The sequence below is a fragment of the Hylobates moloch genome, unplaced genomic scaffold (genome assembly GCF_009828535.3).
Source record: "Hylobates moloch isolate HMO894 unplaced genomic scaffold, HMol_V3 SCAFFOLD_21, whole genome shotgun sequence".
NCBI lineage: Eukaryota > Metazoa > Chordata > Mammalia > Primates > Hylobatidae > Hylobates > Hylobates moloch.
Genome location: NW_026652296.1, coordinates 32,418,883 through 32,446,084, shown reverse-complemented (window position 1 = coordinate 32,446,084; position 27,202 = coordinate 32,418,883). Strand labels below are relative to the sequence as shown.

The 27,202-nt window shown below is 40.2% G+C and overlaps 1 protein-coding gene across 8 annotated transcripts in view; it reads right to left on the bottom strand.

Moving 5' to 3' along the window:
• Positions 1–27,202, bottom strand: part of PTPRA (protein tyrosine phosphatase receptor type A) — a 177,383-nt gene that overhangs the window by 72,832 nt on the left and 77,349 nt on the right. For 3 of the 8 annotated variants that reach the window (XM_032142637.2, XM_032142639.2, XM_058433072.1), the window contains exon 3: positions 7,281–7,370. The exons of 2 other annotated variants lie outside the window; for them this stretch is intronic. In XM_032142637.2, coding sequence (XP_031998528.1) covers positions 7,281–7,370 — 90 coding nt within the window. Of the gene's footprint in view, positions 1–6,813; positions 6,886–7,280; positions 7,371–15,140; positions 15,184–19,347; positions 19,417–27,202 lie in introns of those variants that run through there. 3 more of the 8 variants (XM_032142642.2, XM_058433070.1, XM_058433071.1) reach the window with 3 other exon arrangements.

Sequence of the window (27,202 nt, the reverse complement as noted above, 5' to 3'; positions counted from 1 at the left end):
TCCAAGGGAAGTAGGACACACATCCTTAAGGGACACATGAAAATCTCAGGGGTAGAGGGGAAGAGAGGGAGATGTAGGTGGTTCATATATACTCCAGGAATTTGCCCCTGGTACCAGCAGCCGTGCCTAGCAGGGAAATGGGTGCAGCAGTGGTCTTCAGGTGCATCCACATAAGATTTTAACAATTTCCCCATTCTTCCTAGGCTGTGATCATTAAACCAGTGATACACTGTTAGATTTCATAAAACTTACATCTTATAACTCTGTCTGGATAGTGAATTAACATGGATCTCTGGCAGAACCCAGCTCAATTACTACCTGAGCCTAATCCAAAATTGGAAACTCACACAATTTCCTTCACAAGGGTCAAAAAAACAAGTGGAAGGCTATTATATATGTATATGTATACATGTCTATTCTTGCTAAATCAATAGAAAATGGTTTTGGGAAAAATAACTACATATTTGAGGAGAGGGAGTTAGACCACCACCTCATTCCATATACCAAAATAAATTCCACATAGGTTTAAAAATTCAATGCTTGAAAAACACATTTTAAAAGAAAATAAATGAATATGTGAGCTCAGGATGAGGAAAAACTTTCTAAGCATAAAAGGCAGTGTAAGAAATCATAAAGGTAGAAGTGGAATATCTGACAGAAAAAACAAAAGCTCCTAAACATAAAGAAGCCCATCATAAACAATGTTTATGGACAGGAATACTCAATATTGTCAAGATGTCAGTTTTTCCCAAATAAGCCTATAGATTCAATGCAATCTCAATCATAATCTCAGCAAGTTATTTCGTGAATATAAAAATGCTGATTCTAAAGTTTACATGGAGAGACATTAAGATTCTAAAGGGGCAACTCAATATTAAAGAAGAGTCAAAGATTAATGCTACTGGACTTCAAGACTTACTGTTAGATTTCATAAAACTTACATCTTATAACTCTGTCTGGATAGTGAATTAACATGGATGGTAATTAAGACAGTGTGGTATTAGCAAAAGGAAAGGCAAATAGATCAATGGAACAGAACAGAGATCATAAACAGACCCACATAAATATAGTCAACTGACAACGGAGCAAAGGCAATAAAATGTAGCAAGATAGTCTTTTCAACAAATGACACTGGAATGCAGCTACATATAGAAAAATTAATCCATATCAGACCTTATATCTTTCACAAAAATTTGACTAAAAATGAATCGTAGACCTAAATATCAATCATAAGACTATAAAATGCCAAGAAGATAACAGGAGAAAATCTAGATGACTTTGGGTATGGTGAGAACTTTTTAGATATAACATCAAAGGCATGATCCATGAGAACATAATTGATAGTCTGGACTTCATTAAAATATAAAATGTCTACTCTGTGAAAGACAACGCCAAGAGAATGAGAGGATAAGCCACAGACTAGGACAAAATATTTGCAAAAGATACATCTGACAAAGGATAGAGAATTCTTAACTCAACAAGAAAACTAACAACTAGATTAAAAATGGGCAAAAGACCTGAACAGACACCTCACCAAAGAAGATAAATAGTACGGCAAATAAGCATCTGAAAACACACAGAACATCAAGTCATTAGGTAATTGCAAATTAAAACGGGATACCACTACACATCTATTAAAATGGATTTTGGTTTTAAAATCCAAAACATTTGACAATACATGTTTGTAAGAGTATGGAGCAGTAGGAACTCTCATTCACTGCTGGTGGGAATGCAAAATGGTACATCCACTTTGGAAGGCAGCTGGGTAGTCTCTCAAAAAAATAAATATGCTCTTACCATATGATCCAGCAATTGTGCTCCTTGGTATTTAACCAAATGAGATGAAAACTTATGCCACTAAAAAAACCCTGCACATGGATGTTTACAGCAACTTTATTTATAATTGCCACAACTGGGAGCAATCAAGATATCCTTCAGCAGGCGAATGGATAAATAAGTGATGGCACATCCAGACAATGAAATATTACTCACTGCTAAAAAGAAATAAGCTAAAAACATGAAAATACATAGAAGAAACTTAAACATAGATTACTAAGTGACAGAAGCCAATGTGAAAAACCATGGAGACAGTAAAAGATCACTGGTTTAAAAAAAAAAGAAAAAAAAATGTCAGGTGTGGTGACTCATGCCTGTAATCCCAACACCTTGAGAGGCCAAGGCAGGCAAATTGCTTGAGCTCAGGAGTTCAAGATCAGCCTGGGCAACGCAGCAAGACCAAATTTCTATAAAAAATACAAAAAGTAGCTGGGCATGGTGGTGTGTGTGTGTAGTCTCAGCTACTTAGGAGGTTGAGGTGGGAGGATCACGTGAGCCTGGGAGGTCGACGCTTCAATGAGGAGTGATCATCACTGCACTCAGGCCTGGGTGACAGAGCAAGACCTTGTTTTAAAAAAAAAAAAGGTCAGGCGCGGTGGCTCATGCCTGTAATCCCAGCACTTTGGGAGGCCGAGGCGGGCGGATCACGAGGTCAGAAGATCGAGACCATCCTGGCTAACATGGTGAAACCCCGTCTCTACTAAAAATACAAAAAATTAGCCGAGCATGGTGGCGGGCGCCTGTAGTCCCAGCTACTCTGGAGGCTGAGACAGGAGAATGGTGTGAACCCGGGAGGTGGAGCTTGCAGTGACCCAAGATGGCACCACTGCACTCCGGCCTGGGGGACAGAGCAAGACTCCATCTGAAAAAAAAAAGAAAAAAATCAGTGGTTGTGCGGTTAGGAAAAGGGAGAGAGGAGTAAGCAGGTGGAGCAGAGGACTGTCAGGGCAGTCAAACTCTTCTGTATGATACTACAATGGTAGACACATGTCATTATACATTTGTCCAAATCTACAGAATGTACAACACCAAAGCTTGGGTGATAAGGAGGAGTCAATGTTGGTCCATCAATTGCAACAAAGGTACCACAGTGGTGTAGGACGTGGATAAGGAGGAGGCTGTGCAGGTGTTGGGGGCAGGGAGTATTTAGGAATGCTCTATATTTTCCTTCTTTCTTTTTTTAGGATGGAGTCTCACTCTGTTGCCCAGGCTGGAGTGCAGGGGCATGATTGTGGCTCACTGCAACCTCCACCTCCCAGGTTCAAGCGATTCTTCTGCCTCAGCCTCCTGAGTAGGTACAGTTACAGGTGTGCACCACCACACCCAGCTGATTTGTGTACTGCTAGTAGACAAGGGGTTTCATCATATTGGCCAGGCTGGTCTTAAACTCCTGACATCCTCCTGACATCAAGTGATCCGCCCGCCTGGCCTCCCAAAGTGCTGGGATTACAGGCGTGAGCCACCGCACCTGGCCGGAACTCTCTATACTTTTTGATAAATTTTGCTGTGAACCTGAAACTCTAAAACATAAAGTCTATTTTAATTTTTTTCTTATTTCTCTAAGAAAAAAAGTCTATTTTAAAAAGGAAAATGAACTCTCATAAATAATTGAAACAAGAACTCATAACAATACTGAAAACGTAAGAGTCCAATTTTGAAAAATCTGAAGGACCTAAACAGATTATTTACCGACGAGAAAAACAAACAGCTAAGAAAATACACAAAAAAGTGTTGACTGTCCCCACTAATCAAATGAATATAATGAGGTTACATTTTTATTTTCCAAATCAGAAGAGACCAATCATATGAAATATCCAGTGGTCAAATATTGGTGGGAATAACAATTAGCCTACAATAAAAATTCCTTTCCAGAAAGGTAATACAAGAACAAGAGAAAAGAACAAATGCATGGTGATGGAAGCTGTGGAGAGAATTGGTATGCATACACTAGGGAGGAAAAGACACATCAGAATTTAAGAAGATCCATGTCACTAATAGGTACTATAACCACAGACCACGACCGGGAAAATCACAGTGAAAACCTCATCCTTCCCCGAGAAAGACTTTGAGGCAAAATCCTGTGACTTTCCGACTCCCCATATACAATACATTTGCAACAACACTATCCTTACTTCTCTCTCTGGTTTCCAAATTTCTACTCCAAGCATCTCAGAGCTCCATTTCAGGAAGTTGGGTTGAGGTCCTCACTCCTCAAGAATGCCATATGCAAAGCATTTCTTCTGGAGCCTGCTCTAACAGTCCCTGTTCTTTTTTTTTTTTTTTTGACAGAGTCTCGCTCTGTTGCCCAGGCTGGAGTGCAGTGGTGTGATCTAGGCTCACTGCCACCTCCGCCTCCTGGGTTCAAGCAATTCTCCTGCCTCAACCTCCTAAGTAGCTGGGATTACAGGCGTGTGCCACCATGCCTGGCTAATTTTTGTATTATTATTATTTTTTTTAAGTAGAGATGGGGTTTCACCATGTTGGCCAGGCTAGTCTTGAACTCCTGACCTCAAGTGATCCATCCGCCTTGGCCTCCCAAAATGCTAGGATTATAGGTGTGAGCCACTGTACCCGGCTTAACAGTCCTTGTTCTTGAAAGCTTTTTGCCTTGTGCTTTCCTATCACTGAAGACACTGTAAGTGGCTCAGTTTCCTTCCTGTCCCCCAGGCCTGCTATTCTCCTGGATGACTTCAATATCCTCATGGATGACAACGAAAATCCACATCTAGACCAGCCTCTCAGTTCCTTAACTTCCTTAACTCCAACAACCCTGTATCTCTACTACACTTGGGCCACTCACGACAATGGCTGTACTCCAGATTCTGTCATCACCCAGAAAAGCCCCCATACTGAATAAATCTTTCCTTCCCACTCTCCAACCACACTTTCTATCCTTGTAGTTCTCTGTTATGTCTACTACACCTGCTCTCTGACCTCACCCAGGCCTTCAGTCTCTTGAACCCCTCTCTAATTCTTTTCAGTATCTCTGCTCTATCTTTATTTCCTTCTCTACCAAATCAAGAAAACTTGGTGTCAGTTCAATCATTCTTTTGTCCTAAATTCCTTCGCTACACTGTTCTTTTACGCCAACATGGAAAGAAAAATCCCGAACTGTCAGCCCTATACTTGGACTGCCAGATGCTGCTTAAAAAAAAAAAAAAAAAAAAAAAAAAATCAAACAACTCATAAGGGTTGTATCACTACAAATCACTATTTCCGCTTCAGTGGAACCCTAAGTACTTTCTGCAGTCTTTCTGTCTTTCCTTAGCTCTCTCCAATTCTCCATAGAGGTGACTTCAAACCTCCTCTCCCCTCTAACCATCTCCTCCCACACATTTGGCTGTTGGCCTTGCCTACACTTCCAAGAAAATAAAAGCCATTGTACTGGACACCCTTAACTCCCCAGTCACTATATCCAGAAATTTTCCCCTTCCCTGAAATTCCATCCAGGAATCTCAGTCCTTTAGGAACCCTGCATTTTTTTCTACCACCATCTTTAGCTTTAACCCCTCCTTTTCATACCAGTTTTTAACACAATTAAGTTTTCAAAGAAGATGAAAAATTTCTTTGCATCTACATCAATCCTTCAGCTATCATTGTCTCTACTCTGCTTCATAGTCAAATCTCTAGAAAGGGTTGTCTCCATGGCAATCTGGCTTCTTGTTCCACCATTCCACTAAAACAGCTGCTTCCAGTCTAAAAGAAAAATGGGTAAACGATATGAAACATAACTCACAAAAAACCATACAGTTATCTTAAATGTATGAAAAGATGCTCAACCTCACTGATGATCAGAGAAGGCAATGCTGAGATACATCTTTTTTTTTTTTTTTTTTTTTTGAGACGGAGTCTCGCTCTGTCGCCCAGGCTCTAGTGTTGAGTGTTGAGTGTTGTGGCGCGATCTCGGCTCACTGCAAGCTCCACCTCCCGGGTTCACGCCATTCTCCTGCCTCAGCCTTCCGAGTAGCTGGGACTACAGGCACCCGCTACCATACCCAGATAATTTTTTTTGTATTTTTAGTAGAGACGGGGTTTCACTGTATTAGCCAGGATGTTCTTGATCTCCTGACCCTGTGATCCACCCGCCTTGGCCTCCCAAAGTGCTGGGATTACAGGCGTGAGCCACTATGTCCGGCTGAGATACCATTTTTTATCTATCACACTGGCAAACATAAAACACTCTGACAATGCTGCATTGGCAAGAGTTTGAGTAAACAGGTATTCTCATATAATCTATAAATATTCATCAGAATTACAAATGCACAACCCCTCTGACACAATTCCACTTCTGGAAACTTATTCCACAGATACATATCCATACTTTCAAAGTGACCCATGTACAAGGTTATTCAATATAGCATTGTTTTCAAGAGAAGAAAACTGGAAATACCCTTAACGTCTATCAATGGGGGAGAGAGACATGATTAAATAAATTACGGCTGATTATTTATTTATTTATTTATTTATTTATTTATTTATTTATTTATTTTTATTTACTGAGACAGGGTCTTGCTCTCTCACTCTGGTTGGAATGCAGTGGGACAATCATTGAACTTGGAAGGATAAAGAGTAATTGGCCAAGACAAGGGTCAGACATAGTCTTTCAAACTGAGATGACTTGGAAGCTTGAAAAAGCCTGTCTGGTCCTGGGAACAAGATCTAGGTAACGACATCATGCAGGACTTCAATAAATATCTGTTAAATGAATGTAAAAATGGCAGACATGAAAGACTAGGGTGGGTGAGGAAAGGGTGGGGCAGGGAAATGCACACAATGAGGCTGGAGGAGGCAGTGATCATATCCTGAAGGGGTCTGTGCGTCACAGTGAAAGTTTTAACTTACCGCTGAACACACTGAAGAACTACCAAAGGTTTTATCACAGCAAGGTTACATGGAACAATTTAGATTTTAGAAATAATGACTGATGGCGGAGTGAAAGATCAACTGATGGGGTTTGAAGTACGGAGGGTCACTTACTGAAGCTTTCAGAAGTAATCTAGCCAATAAACTAGACGGATCTCACAGCAGGGCAGGAATATCTAAAGGAGACTGAGAAGAGGATTTATAGGGGTAGAATCGAAGGCTAATGAGATGTTGGAGGTAAGCAAGGCCCAGATGTCTAACTTCAGTGAACTGCAATGCTATAAGCTGGAGGATGACCAGTTTTGGGGAATGTGGTGGGGAAAGTGATGAGGTTAGTTTGAACATGGAGAATGTGTGGTATTAGAGCACATGTTGTATCTGTGGGGGGTGGTGGGAAAAAGGACAGAATGGCAGACAGGCAATGACAGAGCAGCTGCCCTGGAAGTCAGGCAGAAAGCCAAAAAAGGGAAGACAGCTCTAAGAGTGACAAAAGCAGCAATGAGCTAGCCAGGCAGCAGACATCTGAGAAACACAGTAGGCAGGAGTAGGTGGGTGCTGATGAGTAGAAAACTGATACATACCACCAGGGGAGGGCGGAGTAGGAACAGCACTCTGAAGAGCTGCCAGTGAGAGAAATCAGCTTGAAAAACTGGCAAGCTTCTGAAGAAGTCCTAGAAAACCAGATATCAACTTTTATTATAGGTCTTCTCTTGAGAAAGGCAATGTGATAGAGAAGTCCAAAACAAAGAGACCTTCCCCAATATTAGTGAAACTAAGGCACTGGAGAGCAGCTCACTTGCATAGACAACATTATATAGAGAATGAAACTAGACTACTAAGGCTGTGAAATAGATTCTTAAGTTCTACTGCTTCTAAGTTCCACCTAAAACAAGATTCAGTTGGGGACCTTGAAAGAGATGAGTCTGGAGGCAAGAAAGTCAGTCAGATTACTACAACAAACAAACACACAAAATAGAACTTGGTACAGGTTTATATTGCAGATTAACACAAAGAACAATATGAAAATTTATTTGTTCTGCTTAAAGCACAAATTGAAACAAACTACTTGATACACGAAACCAAAGTATAGTACAGATTATCTGCATAAAGTAAAAAATAAAAACAAACCAGTGACAATTTTGAAAAAGAACCAAAAAATGGGAGAACTCTAGATACTCAGTGTTAAGGCTTACTATATAGCTACCATATTTAAGACAGTATTAGCAGAGGAATAGACACATAGATCAATGGAGTAAAATATAGAACCAGTAACAGACTCACATAAATATGCCCAAATGAAAGTTGCAAAAGCAATTCAATGGACAGCCTTTTCATCAAATGGTACTCAGAAAACTGTACATCTACATGTGAAACAATAACGCTGGAGCCTTCCCTTATACCACATGCAAAAATTAAAAATGGGTCGAAAACCTAAATTTAAGTCCTAAAACTATAAAACTCAGAAGGAAACAGAGGGCAAAGCTTCATGACATTGGATTTGGCAACAATTTCTTGGATATAACACCAAAAGCACAAGCAACAAAACAAAACACAGATTAAGTAGGACCTCATCGATATTAAAAACTTCTGTGAATCAAGGATACTATAACAGAATGAAAAAGCAATCCACGGATGGAAAAAAATGTGTGCTAATCACATATCCAATAAGGAACCGAAATGCAGAATATACAAAGAGCTCCTACAACTCAACAACAACAAAAACAACCTAATTTTTAAAATGGGCAAAGGGGCCAGGTGTGGTGGCTCATGACTGTAATCCCAGCACTTTGGGAGGCCGAGGTGGGAGAACGACTTGAGCTCAGAAGTTCAAGACCAGCCTGGCTAACACAGTGAGACCTCATCTCTACAAAATACATTTAAAAGTTAGCTAGGGGCCAGGTGTGGTGGCGCACGCCTGTAATCCCAGCACTTTGGGAGGTCGAGGTGGGTGCATCACCTGAGGTCAGGAGTTCGAGCCCAGCTTGGCCAACATGGTGAAACCCCATCTCTACTAAAAATACAAAAAAATAGCCAGGCGTGGTGGCAGGCGCCTGTAATCGCAGCTACTCATGAGGCCAAGGCAGGAGAATCACCTGAACCCAGGAAGAGGAGGTTGCAGTGAGCCAAGATCATGCCATTGCACTCCAGCCTGGGCAACAAGAGCAAAACACTGTCTGAAAAAAAAAAAAAAGTTAGCCGGGTATGGTGGCACGTGCCGGTAGACCTAGCTACATGGAAGGCTGAGGCAGGAGGATTGCTTGGGTCCAGGAGTTTGAGGTTACAGTGAGATATGACTGGTGCCACTGCACTACAGCTTGGGAGACAGCTTGTCTCTAAAAAAGAAAAAAAAAAAAGTAAAAAAAAAAAAAAACCAACCCTGGCAGTGCATGCTGGCTCACCCCTGTAATCCCAACACTTTGGGAGGTCCAGGTGGATGGATCGTGGACCAGCCTGGCCAACACAGTGAAACCCTATCTCTACTAAAAATACAAAAACCAGCTGGGTGTGGTGGTGGGCACCTGTAGTCCCAGCTACTTGGGAGTCTGAGGCAGGAGAAGTGCTTGAACCCAGGAGGCGGAGGCTGCAGTGAGCCGAGATCATGCCACTACACCCCAGCCAGGGCGACACAGCAAGATTCTGTCTCAAAAAACAACAACAACAACAAAAAAAAACACCAAAAATCCTATTTCATACCCACGAGGATGGCTATTGTTTAAAAATAAAAAATGGCCGGGCATAGTGGCTCATGCCTGTAATCTCAGCACTTTGGGAGGCTGAGGCGGGTGAATCACAAGGTCTGGAGATCGAGACCATCCTGATTAACACAGTGAAACCCCACCTCTACTAAAAATACAAAAAATTAGCCAGGCGTGGTAACGCACGCCTGTAGTCCCAGCTACTCGGGAGGCTGAGGCAGGAGAATCGCTTGAACCCGGGAGGCAGAGGTTGCAGTGAGCTGAGATCGTGCCACTACACTTCAGCCTGGGTGACAGAGTGAGACTCTGCCTCAAAAAAATAAATAAATAAAATTAAAAACCCCAAAATAAAAAAAAAAATCCAGAAAACAATAAGGGTTGGCGACAATGTTAACAAACTGGAACCCTGAACACTGCTGGTTGGAATGTAAATGGTACCACTACTATAGAAATCAGCATGGCAGTTCCTCAAAAAACTAAATATAGTATTAACATATGACCCAGCAATTCTACCTTTGGGAACATACCCAAAAGAATTGAAAGCAGGAACTTGAACAGATATTTATACACCAACATTCATAGCAGCATTATTCACAACAGCCAAAAGGCGGAAGTAACTTAAGTGTCCATCAACAGATGAATGGAAAAATAAAATGTGGTATATACATACGATGGAATGTTAGCCTTAAAAAGGAAGGAAATTCTGACACATGCTACCACATGGATGAAACTTGAAGACATTATACTAATAAGCCAGTCACAAAATGAAAATATTGTATGACTCCACTTATATGAAGTACTTAGAGCAGTCAAACTCATAGAGAAGGAAAACAGAATGATGGTTGCCAGGGGCTGGGGTAAGGGGGAATGAGAAGTTAGTGTTTAAATGGGTACAGAATTTCAGTTAGGGAGGATGAAAAAGTTCCAGAGATGGATGGCGGTGATGGTTGCACAACAATATGACTATGCTTAATACCACAAAACTGTATACTTAAAAAGAGATAAAATGTTAAATTTTGTATTATGTGTATATTTAACTACAATTTTTTTTTTAAAGACAGGAGAATAAAAAGGCAAATCACAGGCTGGGAGAAAATTTTGCAAAAAATATATCTGACAAAGGATTTTCATCCAGATATATAAAGAACTCTCAAAGCTCAACAGTAAGAAAATAAGTATTCCAACAAAATAATGGGCAAAATATTTGAACAGGTATTTTTATCAAAGAAGATATATGGAAGGGAAATAAGCACATGAAAGATGCTGCAAACTATTAATCATTAGGGAAATAAAAAGCAAAACATAAAATACCAGTATATGCCCACTAAAGTGACTAAAATTAAAAGATCAGCTATACCAAGTGCTGTCAAGGATATGGAGCAATCAGTACCCTCAGACATTGCTGTTGCAAATATAAAATGGTACATCCACTTTGGAATATCATTTGATAGTTTTTTTTTTCTTTTTTTGAGATGGAGTCTTGCTCTGTCACCAGGCTGGAGTGCCGTGGTGCGATCTCGGCTCACTGCAACCTCTGCCTCCTGGGTTCAAGAGATTCCCTGCCTCAGTCTCCTGAGTACCTGGGATTATAGGCACGCACCACCATGCCCAGCTAATTTTTGTACTTTTAGTAGAGAGGGGGTTTCACCATGATGGCCAGGATGGTCTCGATCTCTTGACCTCATGATCCGCCTGCCTCGGCCTCCCAAAGTGCTAGGATTATAGGCGTGAGCCACCGTGCCCGGCCTTAAAACATAGATTTTATTGTTATTCAAGTATGATGAAGCCAACAGATCAGGAGATGACTGCCGCTGACAAGATAGCTACTCGCAGTTCGGAAGAGGAAGGTGCACACCATGCCATGCAGGGGCCACATGAGGAAGCACTAGGGTCAGTAAGGAGGTCAATGGAATGGGATGAAAACATGGGCAAGAGCCTTTATGTGGTTTCAGCAGAAGGAACGGGCAAGGCAGGGTAAGCATGTTTAGGACTGGCTAGTTTGAATAATTTCAGTGAGTTTTGCAGCATAGGGATGTCCCGAGTTTCCTGGTACCTGATCTTGAAATGAACAGGGCAGATGGATTGTAGCAGAGAGGTGTCAAAGTCCTATGAGAGCCACATAAAGGAGGCAGCTAGATTATGAGTGAGTTATTCACTGTCTCTAGGAATTGGCTAGCCCTGACAAAGGATCAGAAACACATAGTTGCTGGGCGCAGTGGCTCATGCCTGTAATCCCGCACTTTGGGAGGCTGAGGTGGGCGGATCACGAGGTCAGGAGATCGAGACCATCCTGGCTAACATGGTGAAACCGCGTCTCTACTAAAAATACAAAAATTAGCTGGGCGTGGTGGCGGGCGTGCCTGGAGTCCCAGCTACTTGGGAGGCAGAGGTAGGAGAATGGTGTGAACCCGGGAGGCGGAGCTGGCAGTAAGCAGAGATCGCCCCACTGCACTTTAGCCTGGGCAACAGAGTGAGACTCCATCAGAAAGAAAGAAAGAAAAGAAAAAGAAGAAAGAAAGAAAGGAAGGAAGGAAGGAAGGAAGGGAGGGAGGGAGGGAGGGAGGGAGGGAGGGAGGGAGGGAAGGAAGGAAGGAAGGAAGGAAGGAAGGAAGGAAGGAAGGAAGGAAAGAAAGAAAGAAAGGGAAAAGAAAGAAGGAAAGAAAGAAGGAAAGAAAGAAAGAAAGAGAAAGAAAGACAGACATGGTTAATCCTATACTATATGATTTCACTTGTATAAAACTCTAGAAAATACAATCTAATCTATAGTGGCAGAAAACAGACCAATGGTTGCTTGGGGATGAAGGAGTGGGCAGGGGCAAGAGGCAGTGATTATAAAAGACACAAGAAAACTTTGGGGAGAGATTATATGTTCACACTCTTGTTGTGGTGATATTTCCCTGCTGTATACATGGATCAAAATGTAATAAATTTTACACTTTAAATGTGTACAGGTTATTGTTACATCAATTATAAAGTTGTTTAAGAATTATAGGAATAATCAATGAAAAGAAATACAGTGAAAAGAATTTCATGTTTATTGTATAATAAAAATGAAACAAAGCCAAAAGTAGTTATTTGATAAATTAACAAACAGGTAAAAAGAGAAGACACAAGTTAATTTTTTTTTTTGAGACAGAGTCTCGCTCTGTCGCCCAGGCTGGAGTGCAGTGGTGCGATCTCGGCTCACTGCAACCTCCACCTCCTGGGTTCACGCCATTCTCCTGCCTCAGCCTTCTGAGTAGTTGGGACTACAGGTGCCTGCCACCATGCCCGGCTGATTTTTTTTTTTTTTTTTGTATTTTTAGTAGAGACGGGGTTTCACCATGATGGCCAGGATGGTCTCGATCTCTTGACCTCGTGATCCGCCCGCCTCGGCCTCCCAAAGTGCTGGGATTGCAGGTGTGAGCCACGACATCCGGCCCACAAGTTAGTATTATAAATAAAAAGTGGAAATAATTACAGAAGTAGCAGATAAAAAACAGATTATCTACAATTATAGGCAAATAAAACTAAGAGAAATGAACGAATCTCTAGAAAAAGAATAAAAAACTAGCCCAGGAAGAACAAAAGACCTGAATATTCCTACAATTAAAGAGGTTGACCACAAGTTCAAATTTGTCCCACATAAAAAACACTGGACCCAGATGGTATGAGAAAACAAGAGTGACTAGTTCCCAGCTCATTCTAAGGAGAGAGCAAAACCAGGCACCAAAACTGCACAAAAACATTACAAGAAAGAAAATCACAGGCTCACTTTTACACAATAATATATATTCAAAAATCATCACAAAGTATCAACAAATTGAATCTAGCATATAAAAAAGATAAATCATGATCCAGTTGAGTTTATCCAAGATATACAAGGACATTTTAACATAAAATCTATAAACATAATTCACCCATATTAAAAAAGTTCATACAACCATTTCAATTGATGTAGAAAATGCACTAGATAAAAACATATGAATTCAAGATTTTTAAAAATCCTCTTAAATAGAAATAGAAGAAACCCTCCTTAACCTGATAAAAGTTACTATTTTTAAAAAAAATGCAATTATCTTCAACAGAGAGAAACAGAAAGCATTCCTTTGAAAATCAGAAATAAAGTAATCTACTATCACTTCTATTCAATATTGTATGAAAAGTCTGCCCTTGCAACAAGAAACGAAATTTGGCCAGGCACAGTGGCTCATGCCACTGTAATGGCACTTTGAGAGGCTGAGATGGGAGGATTGCTTGAGCCCAGGAGTTCAAGACCAGGCTGGACAACATAGCAAAACCTTGTCTCTGCAAAAAATTTTAAAAAGAAAAAGAAATTAAAATTATAACAATTAGAAAGGAGACTAATACTTGCAGAAAATATGATTGTTTACATAGAAAAAGTACGAGAATTTAGGCCAGGCATGGTGACAAAGCGAGAAAACATCTGAAAATAAAAAAAATAAAAAAAAAAAAGAAAATCTATAAGAATCCATAGGAGGTAAGTTATTGGAAATAACAGGGTAACTTTGTCAAGGTGACTAGATAGTTAATTTTTATACCCTAGCAAAAACAGCCACTAATTTGCACTCAAGAAAGGGTCTATTAGGTTAGGCAAGAATTAATCACGTGTAAATGCTGATTAGGAATCAGATGGGAAGGAAGGGAAGGTACATAAGAAAGGCAAAAGTGGGAGAAGTTGTAGAAAAGTGAGGGAACTGAAATCTGATATCTTAAAAGATTTCCCCATGAAGTATGCAGCAAGATCAAAGGCTAAGAGAGAAGGGGGAGACAGTGGGATATAGTTTTTTATTTTATTTTTATTTATTTATTTTTTTGAGACGGAGTCCCGCTCTGTCACCCAGGCTGGAGTGCAGTGGTGCGATCTCGGCTCACTGCAAGCTTTGCCTCCCGGGTTCACGCCATTCTCCCGCCTCAGCCTCCCCAGCAGCTGGGACTACAGGTGCACGCCACCACACCCAGCTAATTTTTTTTGTATTTTTAGTAAAGGCAGGGTTTCACCGTGTTAGCCAGGATGGTCTTGATCTTCTGACCTTGTGATCTGCCCACCTTGGCCTCCCAAAGTGCTGGGATTACAGGCGTGAGCCACCGCGCCTGGAGGTTTTTTAAATTATTAAGACTAATACTGGTGCTATAGAAAATGGCGGGAAGTGCTGACACCAGGCAGCCCAGCAGTCCTGAGGGCCCAGGTGAGATAAGATCCATTTTTCCAGGATTCTTTTCTGAAAAAATGCTCTAAGCACTAATGGTATGGCAAACATACAGAATTAAGGTTTTGCTAGATGAATGTAATGAAACTATAAGCAAGGAGGTTGAGTACTGGGAAGAGAATGGATGAACTGCTGAACCACAGACTCTAGCATTGACAGGAAAGTAAGGCGGATACTAGAGACATTAGAGAAAATAAAAAACTTAAGTGGCTAAAACCCCAAAAGTTGAGAATATTTTATAGTGGGAATAACATAGTAGGTAAACTGGAAGGCTCCAAGAAGCTAATTTCACCAGAATTTTTTGGAGCCTATTGTAGTTGATGGGCTATAGTCCTTGAAAAACCAACACATATGACTAATTTTAAATACAGTTCCCTTGACATGTATGGATCTCAGTAAAATGCAAATCCTTTACTATGCACCCCCACCCCAGATTATGCCATAAGCAGCTTGCTAAGTAGCCCTTCAGAATTCCATGTTTCCTTTCTTCCTCTATTCCTGCAGAAAAAACTTAAAAAGCTATTTCAGTACTTACTAGCTTCTTTTAAAAAGTTAATTATGCTCTTTGAACATGTGTCCTAGAAAAAAAGAAATAAAAAACAGTTAATTAGGAGTATCTAGGTTATGTGAAGCATTCATCAACCTCCTATTGACAGAAATTATCTATAGGCAAATTTTATATATAAGTAACTTTAATATGAACACTTCTTAAACTTTGGCCTAATAATTTCACAAAAATTAGGCTGCAAGTCACCATATTTATCAGATACTGGCAGACACTAACTTCTGCGGCTATGACACTAAGCAATACTGAAATCTCTTATCTTTCCAGGGGGATTGTTCATGTATTCAGTGTTTGTAAAGAGTTCCTGCTGAGCTAAACACAGTCCACTGTGCACTCTACGAAAGAGTCCATGAGACAAGCATGGGGGAGGGTAGGAAGTTTAATACTTTCACAATGCCTGTGGAGAGGCTGGCAGTGACGAAAGCCTAGAAAACTCATGAAAGGACCTTTTATGAGCAGGGTGAATGTAGAGCACAAAAGCAAAGTCAGATGATCCACTTAAAGCTTTGCCTTTACTGATGAGAATTCATTCTCATTCCAGATTAGTCCCTCTCTAGAAAAAGCAAACCTTATATAAGAGTTGGAAAATTAAGATACAGGAAGTATAATTCTACTAAGTTCCAGTTTTTCCTTCTCAAATATCAGCCTAAGTCCTAAGGTCTGTGGCCAAAGACAGAAAATACAAAGCTCTGAGAAATTTGCTATTTATCTTGGTGTAACAATCTCTGACTGTTGGGCTTTGAGGAAATTTAAGCTCTACAATCCATAGATCAGACCAGAAGTTTAGGGTAGTAATATTATGAGAGGAAATAGTTTCTTAATCTGTTTCTGGAACTTATATAAAGCAAATAAATGGTAAACCTGATTTGTAAGGTAATGACAGTCCAAGTTCCTTCAAAGCAGAGAACCACTTATTTGCTCATTCATTCAACTAAGTTCCTTATCTTGTGCCAGGCTGGAGAGAGAAAGCAGCTCCTGTCCTCAAGGAGCTCACATTTCAGGCATCTTCTCACCCCCCTTTCTCATGTTAACCAAAACATTTCAGGTTCATCAATGAAACTCTTCATCCAGAAGGCAGATAAAATGGCTTCTCTTCATTCTGATTCATTTACTCTTTCTTTTATTTATTTTATTATTATTATTATTATTTTTTTTTTTGCGAAGGAGTCTCGCTCTGTTGCCCAGGCTAGAGTGCAGTGGCGTGATCTCGGCTCACTGCAACCTCTGCCTCCCGGGTTCAAGCGATTCTCCTGCCTCAGCCTCCCAAGTAGCTGGGATTACAGGTGTGCGCCACCACGCCCGGCTAACTTTTGTAATTTTAGTACAGATGGGGTTTCACCATGTTGGTCAGGCTGGTGTTGAACTCCTGACCTTGTGATCCGCCTGCCTCAGCCTCCCAAAGTGCTGGGATTACAGGTGTGAGCCACCACGCCCAGCCTACTCTTTCTTTTAAACAGAGAAATAAGATGGAATATTCTTATCCCATCTTTTCTTCTGTAAATAAAAAAGGAATACGAAGAAACTTGACATAGTCTCTCTCCTCATGTGCTCTCTTCCTCACTTCCCATCCCAATTCCATGTTTGCTCTCTTTTTCCTCTCTCCTTCTGTTTTGTTGTGAATGAAGAATTAGGTAACTAGTCCAAAACTACAGAGCTAGACCTGGAGCCTAGATTCACTGGTAGCCAAATCACTAATTTTTCTGAAGGTAAATGGGAGAAAAATGGGGGTTGGGGGGAAAGCTCATTAATACAGTTCTAAATCAATCTCAACTCCCCACTGCACAACCTCCCCTCCCTCCTCCCACATACTTTTTTGGTTGTCATCTAGTCTTTGCACTGGTAATTGCTTCTGCCTGGCAGTTTCTGTTCTAAGCCCTTTTAGTTTTCAGCTTAAACAAAACCTGTCCCTGCTAATTATGGTAGACCCATTCTTATCCCCTGTGTAGTCCAAATATTCACAACCATAGCAGCCTACTCATTGCTTTCACAGAACTTAATACATTAATTTATTACTTAGCTATATAAATATCTATCTTAAAGATATATATATATATCTTTAAGCTATAGAGATAAAGATAAAGATATATATATATTTTGAGATGGAGTCTCACTCTGTCATCCAGGCTGGATTACAGTGGCACAATCTCAGCTCACTGCAACCTCTACCTCCCAGGCTCGAGTGACTGTCATGCCTCAGCCTCTCAAGTAGCTGAGATTACAGGCACCTGCCACCACGTCTGGCTAATTTTTGTATTTTCAGAAAAGACAGGGTTTCAGCATGTTGGCCAGGCTGGCCTCAAACTCCTGACCTCAAGTGATCCACCTGCCTTGGCTTCATAAAGTGCTGGGACTACAGGTGTGAGCCACTGTACCCGGCCTATAATAAATAAATAAATATATATATATATTTATACACACACACACACACACACACACACACACACACACCTGTCAATTATAATCAAGCTCCGTGTTCCATACAGACCAAAGAGAGGTCTGCTCTGCTCACAAGACCTACCCACCATCTAGCAAAGTACTCCACACATAATAGGTGTATTAGGTAGTGAACTGAAGTTGACCACCCCTGTAGGGACTACAGCCCTGCTTAAAAGCAAATCAATCCCTGAAACTGAATTAAAATGATTGAAGACTCCTAGCAAAACTAGAAACAAATGTAAATCCTCTCTTGAAAAATATATCATAGGTCTCAGATCATTTCTATAAATAATTTTAAAACTACAGTGTCTAGTCCATAAAAAGGCAACATGAGAATCAGTAAAAAACAGACAATAAGAACAGTCCTGTAGCATTAAGAATTTTAGTCAAGAATGGTATAAAAATGTAATAGATCTGAAAAAAAGATCTTAATGGATAAATTTAAGAACAGGTAAAATATGGCTGAAGAGAGAATTAGTGAGCTGGAAAATAGGTCAAAAGGAAGTATCTAGAATGAAGCAGAGAGAAGCAAAAAGACTTATAAAAAAATACCAAAGAGAAGGTAAGAGGTATAAAGGATACAATGAAATGATCTAACCTACATGTAATTTCAGTTTCAGAAAAGCAGAAACGGAGAAATGGAACAGAAGAAATATTTGAAGAACAGACAAAGGCTGAAAATTCTCCAAAACTGAGGAAAAACATCAAACCACAGATCCAAGAAGCCCTAAAACCCCCCCAAACAGATAAATAAAAAGGAAATCTGTGTCTAGATACACAATAGTGAAATTTCTGAAAACCAAATAATTATTTAAAAACAATTTTTTTAAAGCACTCGAAAGGAAAAAAGACACTGTGGTAGATTGTTTGCAAAGATGGCTACATAAAATCCTCATCCTTGTACACATGCCTTTTACAGTGAGACACTGCCACTCCTATCAACAGGTGAAGTTTATTTCTCCATTTCTTTAATTTGAGCTGGCCCTGTGACTTGCTTAAACCAATAAAATGCAGAAGTAATGGTGTGTCTTCCAAGTTGATACCTCAAGAGAACTTGCAGCTGTCATTTGGCTCTATGGGAACACTGCTGTCATAATGTGAGAAGCTTTGGCTCACTTCCTTACATTAAGAGAGAGGCCTAATCAACAAGTGACACCAACTGCCAGACATGTGCTTGAGACAATCTCAGTCCCAGATGAACCATTAGATGATTACAGTTGCATGAATGACTTCAATCAAGACCAGCAGAGGGGCTGGGCGTGGTGGCTCACGCCTGTAATCCCAGCACTTTGGGACGCCGAGGCAGGTGGATCATTTGAGGTGAGGAGTTCGAGACCAGCCTGGCCAACATGGTGAAACCCTATATCTACTAAAAATAAAAAAAATTAGCCAGACGGTAGTGGTGTGCATCTGTAATCCCAGCTACTCAGAAGGTTGAGACAGGACAATTGCTTGATCCTGGGAGGCGGAGGTTACAGTGAGCTGAAATCGTGCCACTGCACTCCAGCCTGGATGGCAGAGTGAGACACTGTCTCAAAACAAAACAAAAAAAAGACCAGTAGAGGAACCAAACAGCTACCCAGCACTGATTGATATTCACAGAATTATGAGCCAATTTTAGGTGGTTGTTGCTTTAAAATATTAAATTTGGGGATGTTTTGCTAGGCAGCAAGAGAAAATGGACACAAAAATATTTTCATCAAAGAAAACAATTAGATTAACAGCTGATCATAATACTTACGTATTAACTTTTTCTTAAACTTCAGAATTTAAGTTGCAGGATATCAAGAAGAGTAAACATCAACCAAATAATCTGCATCCTCTTCTAGAGAAAAGAATAGTGTGTTTTTGGCTACATGCAAGATAGTTCTTTCATGCTAAGCAGAAGTATGACTTTGTTACTGTCTTTATTTGGAGATTAATAATGGTTTAAGGAGATGTGTATGGTTGCCAAGTTGACAAAGGGTAGACTTGTGATTGTTAATTTGGTTGGGCCACATCACAGTGTCCAGATATTTGGTTAAAGGTTATTCTGGATATTTCTATGAGGGGTTTTTTTTTGGATGAGATTTACATTTAAATAAATGGACTCTGAGTACAGAAGGTTGCCCTCCATAATGTAGGTGGGCTTCATCCATACAACTGAAGGTCTGAATAGCACAAAAGGCTGACCTCCCCCACGCAAGAGGGAATTCTCCAGCAGACTACCCTTGAACTTGAACTGCAGTTCCTTCCTGGGTCTCCAGACTGCTAGCCTTCCCCACTGTGAATCAATCCCTTAAAATAAATCTATATAATATGTATGTAATATATGACTAATATTTAATATAATAAGCATATATTTAATATAATTTCAGGACTACCCTCTTATCTGGTGGGAGGAGGGGATATGTTCCAAGACTCCCAGTAGATGCCTGAAACCAGATGGTACTGAACCCTGTGTAAACTGTATTTCATTCCTATACATACATACCTATGGTAAAATTTAATTTAGAAATTAGGCACAGTAAGAGATTAACAGCAACAACTAATAATAAAATAGAACAACTGTAACAATATGCCACCACTACTCTTGCACTTCGGGCCATTATTAAGTAAAATAAGCGTTACTTGAACACAAGCACTGCAGTGTTGCTACAGTTGATCTTATAACCCAGATGGCTAAGTGACTAACGGGTGGATAGTGCCTAGAGCATGGATACATGAGACAAAGGGATGATTCACATCCTGGGCTGGATGGAGCAGGATAGGTGCAAGGTTTCATCATGCTACTTAGAATGGTACACGAAAGTTATGAATTGTTTATCACTGAATTTTCCGTTTAATATTTTCAGACTGTAGTTAGCCACGGGTAATTGAAACTGCAGATAAGAATGAAACTACAGATAAGAATATGTATATAATATAAAATATATTTTTTAAATAATATAAAATATTATATAAATATAAAAGCATATATATATCTAAAATAAACCAGGTGCAGTGGTGCATGCCTGCAGTCTCAGCGACTTGGAAGGCTGAGACGGGAGTATTGCTTAAGCCGAAGTGATCGAGGCTGCAGTGGGCTATGATCACACCACTATATTCCAGCGTGAATGATAAGGCAAGACCCCGTCTTGAAAAAATAAATAAAAATTTAAAAAAACCACAAAAAACAAAAAACAAAATAAAGCACACCTACAACCTATTGAATCTGTTTCTTGGAGAACCCCAACTAATATAGACAGAAGCCAGCAGACAAAAAATGAATATTTTCAAAGGGCGAAAAAATTTTGCCACCAAAAATATTATGATATTAAAATATTTATATATATTATAAAATTAACTTTTAAGAACATAAAGGTAAAAAAAAAAAATTTTTTTTTTTTTTTTTGAGATGAGTCTCACTCTGTTGCCCAGGCTGGAGTGCAGTGGCACGACCTCGGCTCACTGCAACCTCTCTCTCCTGGGTTCAAGCAATTCTCCTGTCTCAGCCTCCTGGGTAGCTGGGATTACAGGTGCCCACCACCATGCCTGGCTAATTTTTGTATATTTAGTAGAGACAGTGTTTCGCTATGCTGGCCAGGCTGGTCTTGAACTCCTGACCTCAAGTGACCCACCGACCTCGGCCTCCCAAAGTGTTGGGATTATAGGTGTGAGCCACCATGCCCGGCCCCTAAAGGCAAAATTTCAAAACCTTCAGACCAAGAAAATTCAAGACAATTCATTAGCAGCAAAACAATACTAAGAACTTATTAAAGTATGTTCTTCATGCAGGAAGTAAATAATCTCAATAAGGTTAAAAAAGCAGTGACGAAAAATGGAAATGGTAATATGTAGATAGATCTAAATGAATGGTGACCATATAAAACAATAATAATGTCTTATGGGTTTTAAAACACATATGATTAGAGTACACAAATTATATATATATATGGAACTGATAAAAGAAGTTAAAAGTGTTCCAAGATCTTTGTATTGTCTAAGAACAAATGTGCTAATATATCAATTACATTAATGTGATATATGTAGGCTATGTGTTATAATCTGTAGGGTAACCACTAAAAGAACAGGGTCTATAACTTGGCAAGAGAGAAAAAAGCTACGATAGTAAAAAAGTCTATCAATCCAAAAAGCAAGAAAAAAGAGAAAAAGGAACATGCTGACATATTATTATAATTATTGTATTTTATTATTAGTTATTGTTAATTTTTTTACTGTGCCTAATTTATAAATTAAACTTTATCACAGCTATGTATATATAGGGAAATATATATCTGTGGTTTCAGGCATCCACTGGGGGTCTTGGAATATAATGCCTCCCCCAGATAAGAAGGTACTACTGTAATTATATTATATGTCATATTAAGTATATATTAATTCTACTAGGTAGTAGCCACATTATATATTAATTATATTAAATATATATCATATAGATTTATTTTAAGGAATTGACTCATAATAGAAGAGGCTGGCAGGCTGGAGATTCAGGGAGGAGTTGCAATTCAAATGCGAAGGCAGACTGCCAGAGAATTCCCTCTTGCTTGGGGGAGGTCAGCCTTTTGTTCTATTCAAATCTTTGAGGAAAATAGAAAGCAAAGAATATATTAACTATATTAAACAAACTAAATGCTCCAACTAAAATACAAAAATTATAAAGCCTAATAATAAAAGCCCTCAATTATATGCTGTTTAAAAGAGACATTTTTAAGCTTAAGGATATAGAAAAGTTGAAAATAAAAGAATGGAATAAAATAAGCCATGAAATTACTAGTATAACACTGATGTCAAAATCTGACAAAGCACACAAAAATGAAAACTTTAACTGCAAAATCTTAAAATCCTAGTAAAGAAAAAGCAGCATATGTTATAATTATACCACAACCTGATCAAGTAAGGCTTACTTCAAAAATTTAACCATGGTCCATTATTGGGAAGCATATTAATAAAAATCCTCACAAAAATAATTCAAAATATAAAAAGCCATATGATAAGCCTGATGAATGCTGGTTTACAGAACTGGTTTTCTTTAAAAAGGCAATCATTGGGGAAATAACCCACTTACTCAGTATTTACTGTGTGCTAGGCCCTGTTCCTTCTACTAGAAATAGTGAACAAATTCTAACAGAATCCCTATCTTCATGAAGCTTACAGTCTAGTAGCAGAAAACTGACATTAAACAAATCACCTCACAGACAAATACGAGAAGTGATGGAAAAGAGAATTACAGGACTCTAAGAGCCTATAGAAGAAGAAAATTTGACCTGGTCAGGGAGCTCAGCCAAGGCCTCCCTAAGGCACTGATTCCTGAGCTGACAAGTAGAAGATGAACAGGAATCAGGGAGGCATTAAGGAGGGCAGGGAACTCCATGCCAGTCAGTAATCTCAGAAAGGGTAGGAGCAGGGTCTGAAAGAAGCCACTGTGTCTGAAGTATAAAGAACTAGGGGGAGCAGGTGCCAGGAAGCTGGAGATGTATACAGGGTAGGGCCACACAAGGGTGATTTTTCTTTGTCCCATAAGCATTAAGAAGCCTTTGAAGAACAGAAGCATGACAGTGACCTCCCTGCCCTGCATTTTGAAATGAACAGTTCATTTAGCCGGGTGTAGACAATATAGCACTGGATGCGGACAGTCCAGTTAGAAGTTACTGGTGGAGACACAAAAGTGTTACAAGTAAGGAGATATTCAGGAAGTAAACTGCACAGGGTGTGATAATAGATTTGCTCTTGGGATGACAGGGAATGCTGAATGCTACTCCTCTTTGGTTTCTGATTTACCTAAAAGATGCCATCCAGTAAGTCAGATAACAGAGGAAAAGAGGCAAGGCACAGTGGCTTGTAATCCCAGCACTTTGGGAGGCCAAGGAGGGCGGATCACCTGAGGTCAGGAGTTCAAGACCAGCCTGGCCAACATGGTGAAACCCCATCTCTACTAAAAATACAAAAATTAGCCTGGCGTGGTGGCAGGCACCTGTAATCCCAGCTACTAGGGAGGCCGAGGCAGGAGAACTGCTTGAACCCAGGAGGCAGAGGTTGCAGTGAGCCGAGATCGCGCCACTGCACTCCAGCCTGGGTGACAGAGCGAGACTCTGTCTCAAAAAAACAAAAAAAGAAAAAAACAGAAGAAAAGAACCAGTTTTGTGGCGAAATATCTCACAAATACCTAGAAACCAGAAACAAAAGAAAGTTTCACCCAAGAAAATTATGTATCTTGAAATATCAGTATCACTAAAGCAGGACAAGAAAGAGACGATGGTTTCACCTCTAGGATTTACAAATCATCTGGAAAAGGGGCTGGCAATTAAGTCTCTGATTCAACTACTCAACTCTGCTGTCGTACCATGAAGGTGGCCATAGACAATATATAAACAAATGAACATGGCATATGCTAATAAAACGTTGAAATTTGACTTTCATATAATTTCTTTTTCTCTCTCTCTCTCTTTTTCTCTCTGAGACAGGAGGATCCCACGAGCCTGGGAGGTCGAGGCTGAAGTGAGCTGCGTTTACACCAATGCACTCCAGCCTGGGTGACAAAGTGAGACCTGTCTCCAAAAAAAAGGAAAACCTATTCTGAGCTTGCCTGCCATACCAAAATAAGCAGTGAGCTGGATATGGGAAACAGATTATAGTTTGCCAATCCCTGTTCTAAAAGTAGATAATGGGATAAGAAAACAGCTAGGTATGGAGGTATATGCCTGCAGTCCCAGATACTTGGAAGGCTGAGGGAGGAGGATTGCCTGAGCACAGGAGTTCAAGTCCAGCCTAAGCGATACAGCGAGACCCGGTCTCTTTTTAAAAAAAAAAAAAAAGAAAGAAAACAAGATATAATTATTGGGGGAAAACCCCTTAACTGTTATTTGTATTTGAAAGACTATGTACATAGGTTAAAAAAAACTACTGGAACTAAAGTTCATAATTTAAAGTTGCAGCAGGGATTTACAGTTCAGGAAAAGATGGAGTAAGCATATTCCACCCTATTCCTCCCACTGATTTTTTTTGTTTGTTTTTTTGAGATGGAGTTTTGCTCTTGTTGCCCAGGCTGGAGTGCAATGGCGCGATCTCGGCTCACTGCAACCTCCACCTCTTGGGTTCAAACGATTCTCCTATCTCAGCCTCCCAAGTAGCTGGGATTACAGGCGTCCCCCACCACACCCGGCTATTTTTTTTGTATTTTTAGTAGAGACAGTGTTTTACCATGTTGGCCAGGCTGGTCTCAAACTCCTCACCTCAGGTGATCTGCTCACCTTGGCCTCCCAAAGTGCTGGGATTACAGGCATGAGCCACCACGCCAGCCCTTCCCGCCGATTATAACCGAATATTCTAGATGGAATTCAGGACACAAGTGAGAAAAATTCTGAAAAGTAGAAAAAAGAAGGTAGATTGGCTAGGGACCAGGGGACATGAGGACTGACCCAACAGGAAGCTCCCTATTTTTTTGTTTGGTTTGGTTTAACTTCTAATATGTCCTAACCCAAGCTCTGAAGCCACAATCTGAAAGATCCAGTAAGCACAGACAAGAAAGTGCCAAGAAAAGCCTGCCCTCTCTAGGTAAAGAACTGGGAAAGGGGCAGCTCAGCAGACAAAAACATTTTGACCAGGCAAACTAAAAAAGGGGAGGGGGTACCCCTCCTTTTCCTCACCAGACACTGTGGCCCAGAAATTGTGAACAGCATTCTGCCTTCCAACACAACTCTGCCATAATGAGGTGGCACGCCTTTTCCCTCTTCTCTATGTTACAGCTGCAGAGAATGTGGGTGAAGTCATCTTTCTCTATCCTGGAATAACCAGATGGAGTCCTAATCCCAGCAAAACTACAGAACTGGGAAAGGATTATGGTGAGGAGAGAGCTAGAGAAATGAATTCTCTGAATCTGTGTATGAAATCCTAAAAGTGCCTCTGAGCAACCCATGTGTAAAAATGACCAGAAACAACACAGCAAAAGGCCTAAGAACTGAACACTGCTCTGGAATAACACCTAAATTTCAGACTGGTCTCTCGGTAGCACAGACCAGAACAGTAACACAAGACTGAAAACTGAACCACAGTCAACAAAAGTGGGCCAGGATATGTGTTCTAAACCTAAACAGGTTGACTGTTAAATATAAAAATTTAAACAGGAACCAGAATCTCCTAGCACAATATTCCAAGTGCCAGGATGCAATCCAAAATTACTCATTATACCAGGAACATGAAAATCTCAACTTGAATGAAAAAAGGCAATCAACAGATGACAATACCAAGATAATATAGATTTTGGAATTATTTGAAAATTTAAAACAGCGCTCATGAAACTGCTCAAGACATTATAAACACTCAGCATATAGAAGACATAAGGAGTACCAAATGGAATTTTTAAAAATAAAATTTCTGAAATTAAAAAGACCCGCTGGATGGGCTCAACAGCAAAAGAGAAATGATAAAGGAAACAATTAGTAAACTTAAATGAATGGAAATCTTCCAGTCTGTACAAGAGAGAAAGTAGATTGAAAAGAAATGAACACAGTTTCAAAGTCCTGTGGGATAATAACAAAGATCTAACATTCATGCTCTCAGGGTCCCAAGAGTAAAAGAATGGAGAAATGAAAAAAAAAATTTTAAGAAATAATGGCTAAAAACTGTCTACCGGGTGCGATGGCTCACGCCTGTAATCCCAGCACTTTGGGAGGCCGAGGCAGAGGGATCACCTGAGGTCAGGAGCTCGAGACCAGCTTGGCCAACATGGTGAAACCACATCTCTACTAAAAGTACAAAAAATGCGTTGGGTGTGGTGGCGGGTGCCTGTAATCCAGCTACTTGGGTGGCTGATGCAGGAGAATAGCTTGAACCCAGGAGGGGGAGGTTGCAGTGAACCGAGATCGAGCCACTGTACTCCAGCCTGGGCGACACAGCAAGACTCCGTCTCAAAAAAAGAAAAAAACAAAAACAAAAACAACTATCTATCTATCTATCTCTCTATCTATCTATCTATCTATCTATCTATCTATCTATCTATCTATCTATCTGTTTTAGATGTGGGGTCTCACTATGTTGTCCAGGCTGGTCTCAAACTCCTGGGCTCATGAAATCCTCTTACCTGGGCCTCTCAAAGTGCTGGGATTATGGGCATGAGCCACCACACTCGGCCTCAAATTTAGATATAAACTTACAGAATCAAACTTCTAAAAACTAAAGAAAAGTCCTGAAATCAATTAGAGAGAAACAACATATCACTTATAGGAGAATAACCATTTGAAAGACAACAGATTTTTCATCAGGAACCATGGAAACCACAAGGGTGGATACAGTATTTTTCAAATGCTGAAAGAAAATAACTATCAAGCTAAAATTCTATAGACAGTGAAAATATCCTTCAGAAATAAAAATGAAATAAAAATACTGGCAGATGAACAAAACTAAAAATGTGTCACCAACAGATCAGCTTTGAAAAGAATGGGCCGGGCGCGGTGGCTCACGCTTGTAATCCCAGCACTTTGGGAGGCCGAGGCGGGCGGATCATGAGGTCAGGAGATCGAGACCACGGTGAAACCCCGTCTCTACTAAAAATACAAAAAAATTAGCCGGGCGTGGTGGCGGGCGCCTGTAGTCCCAGCTACTCGGAGAGGCTGAGGCAGAAG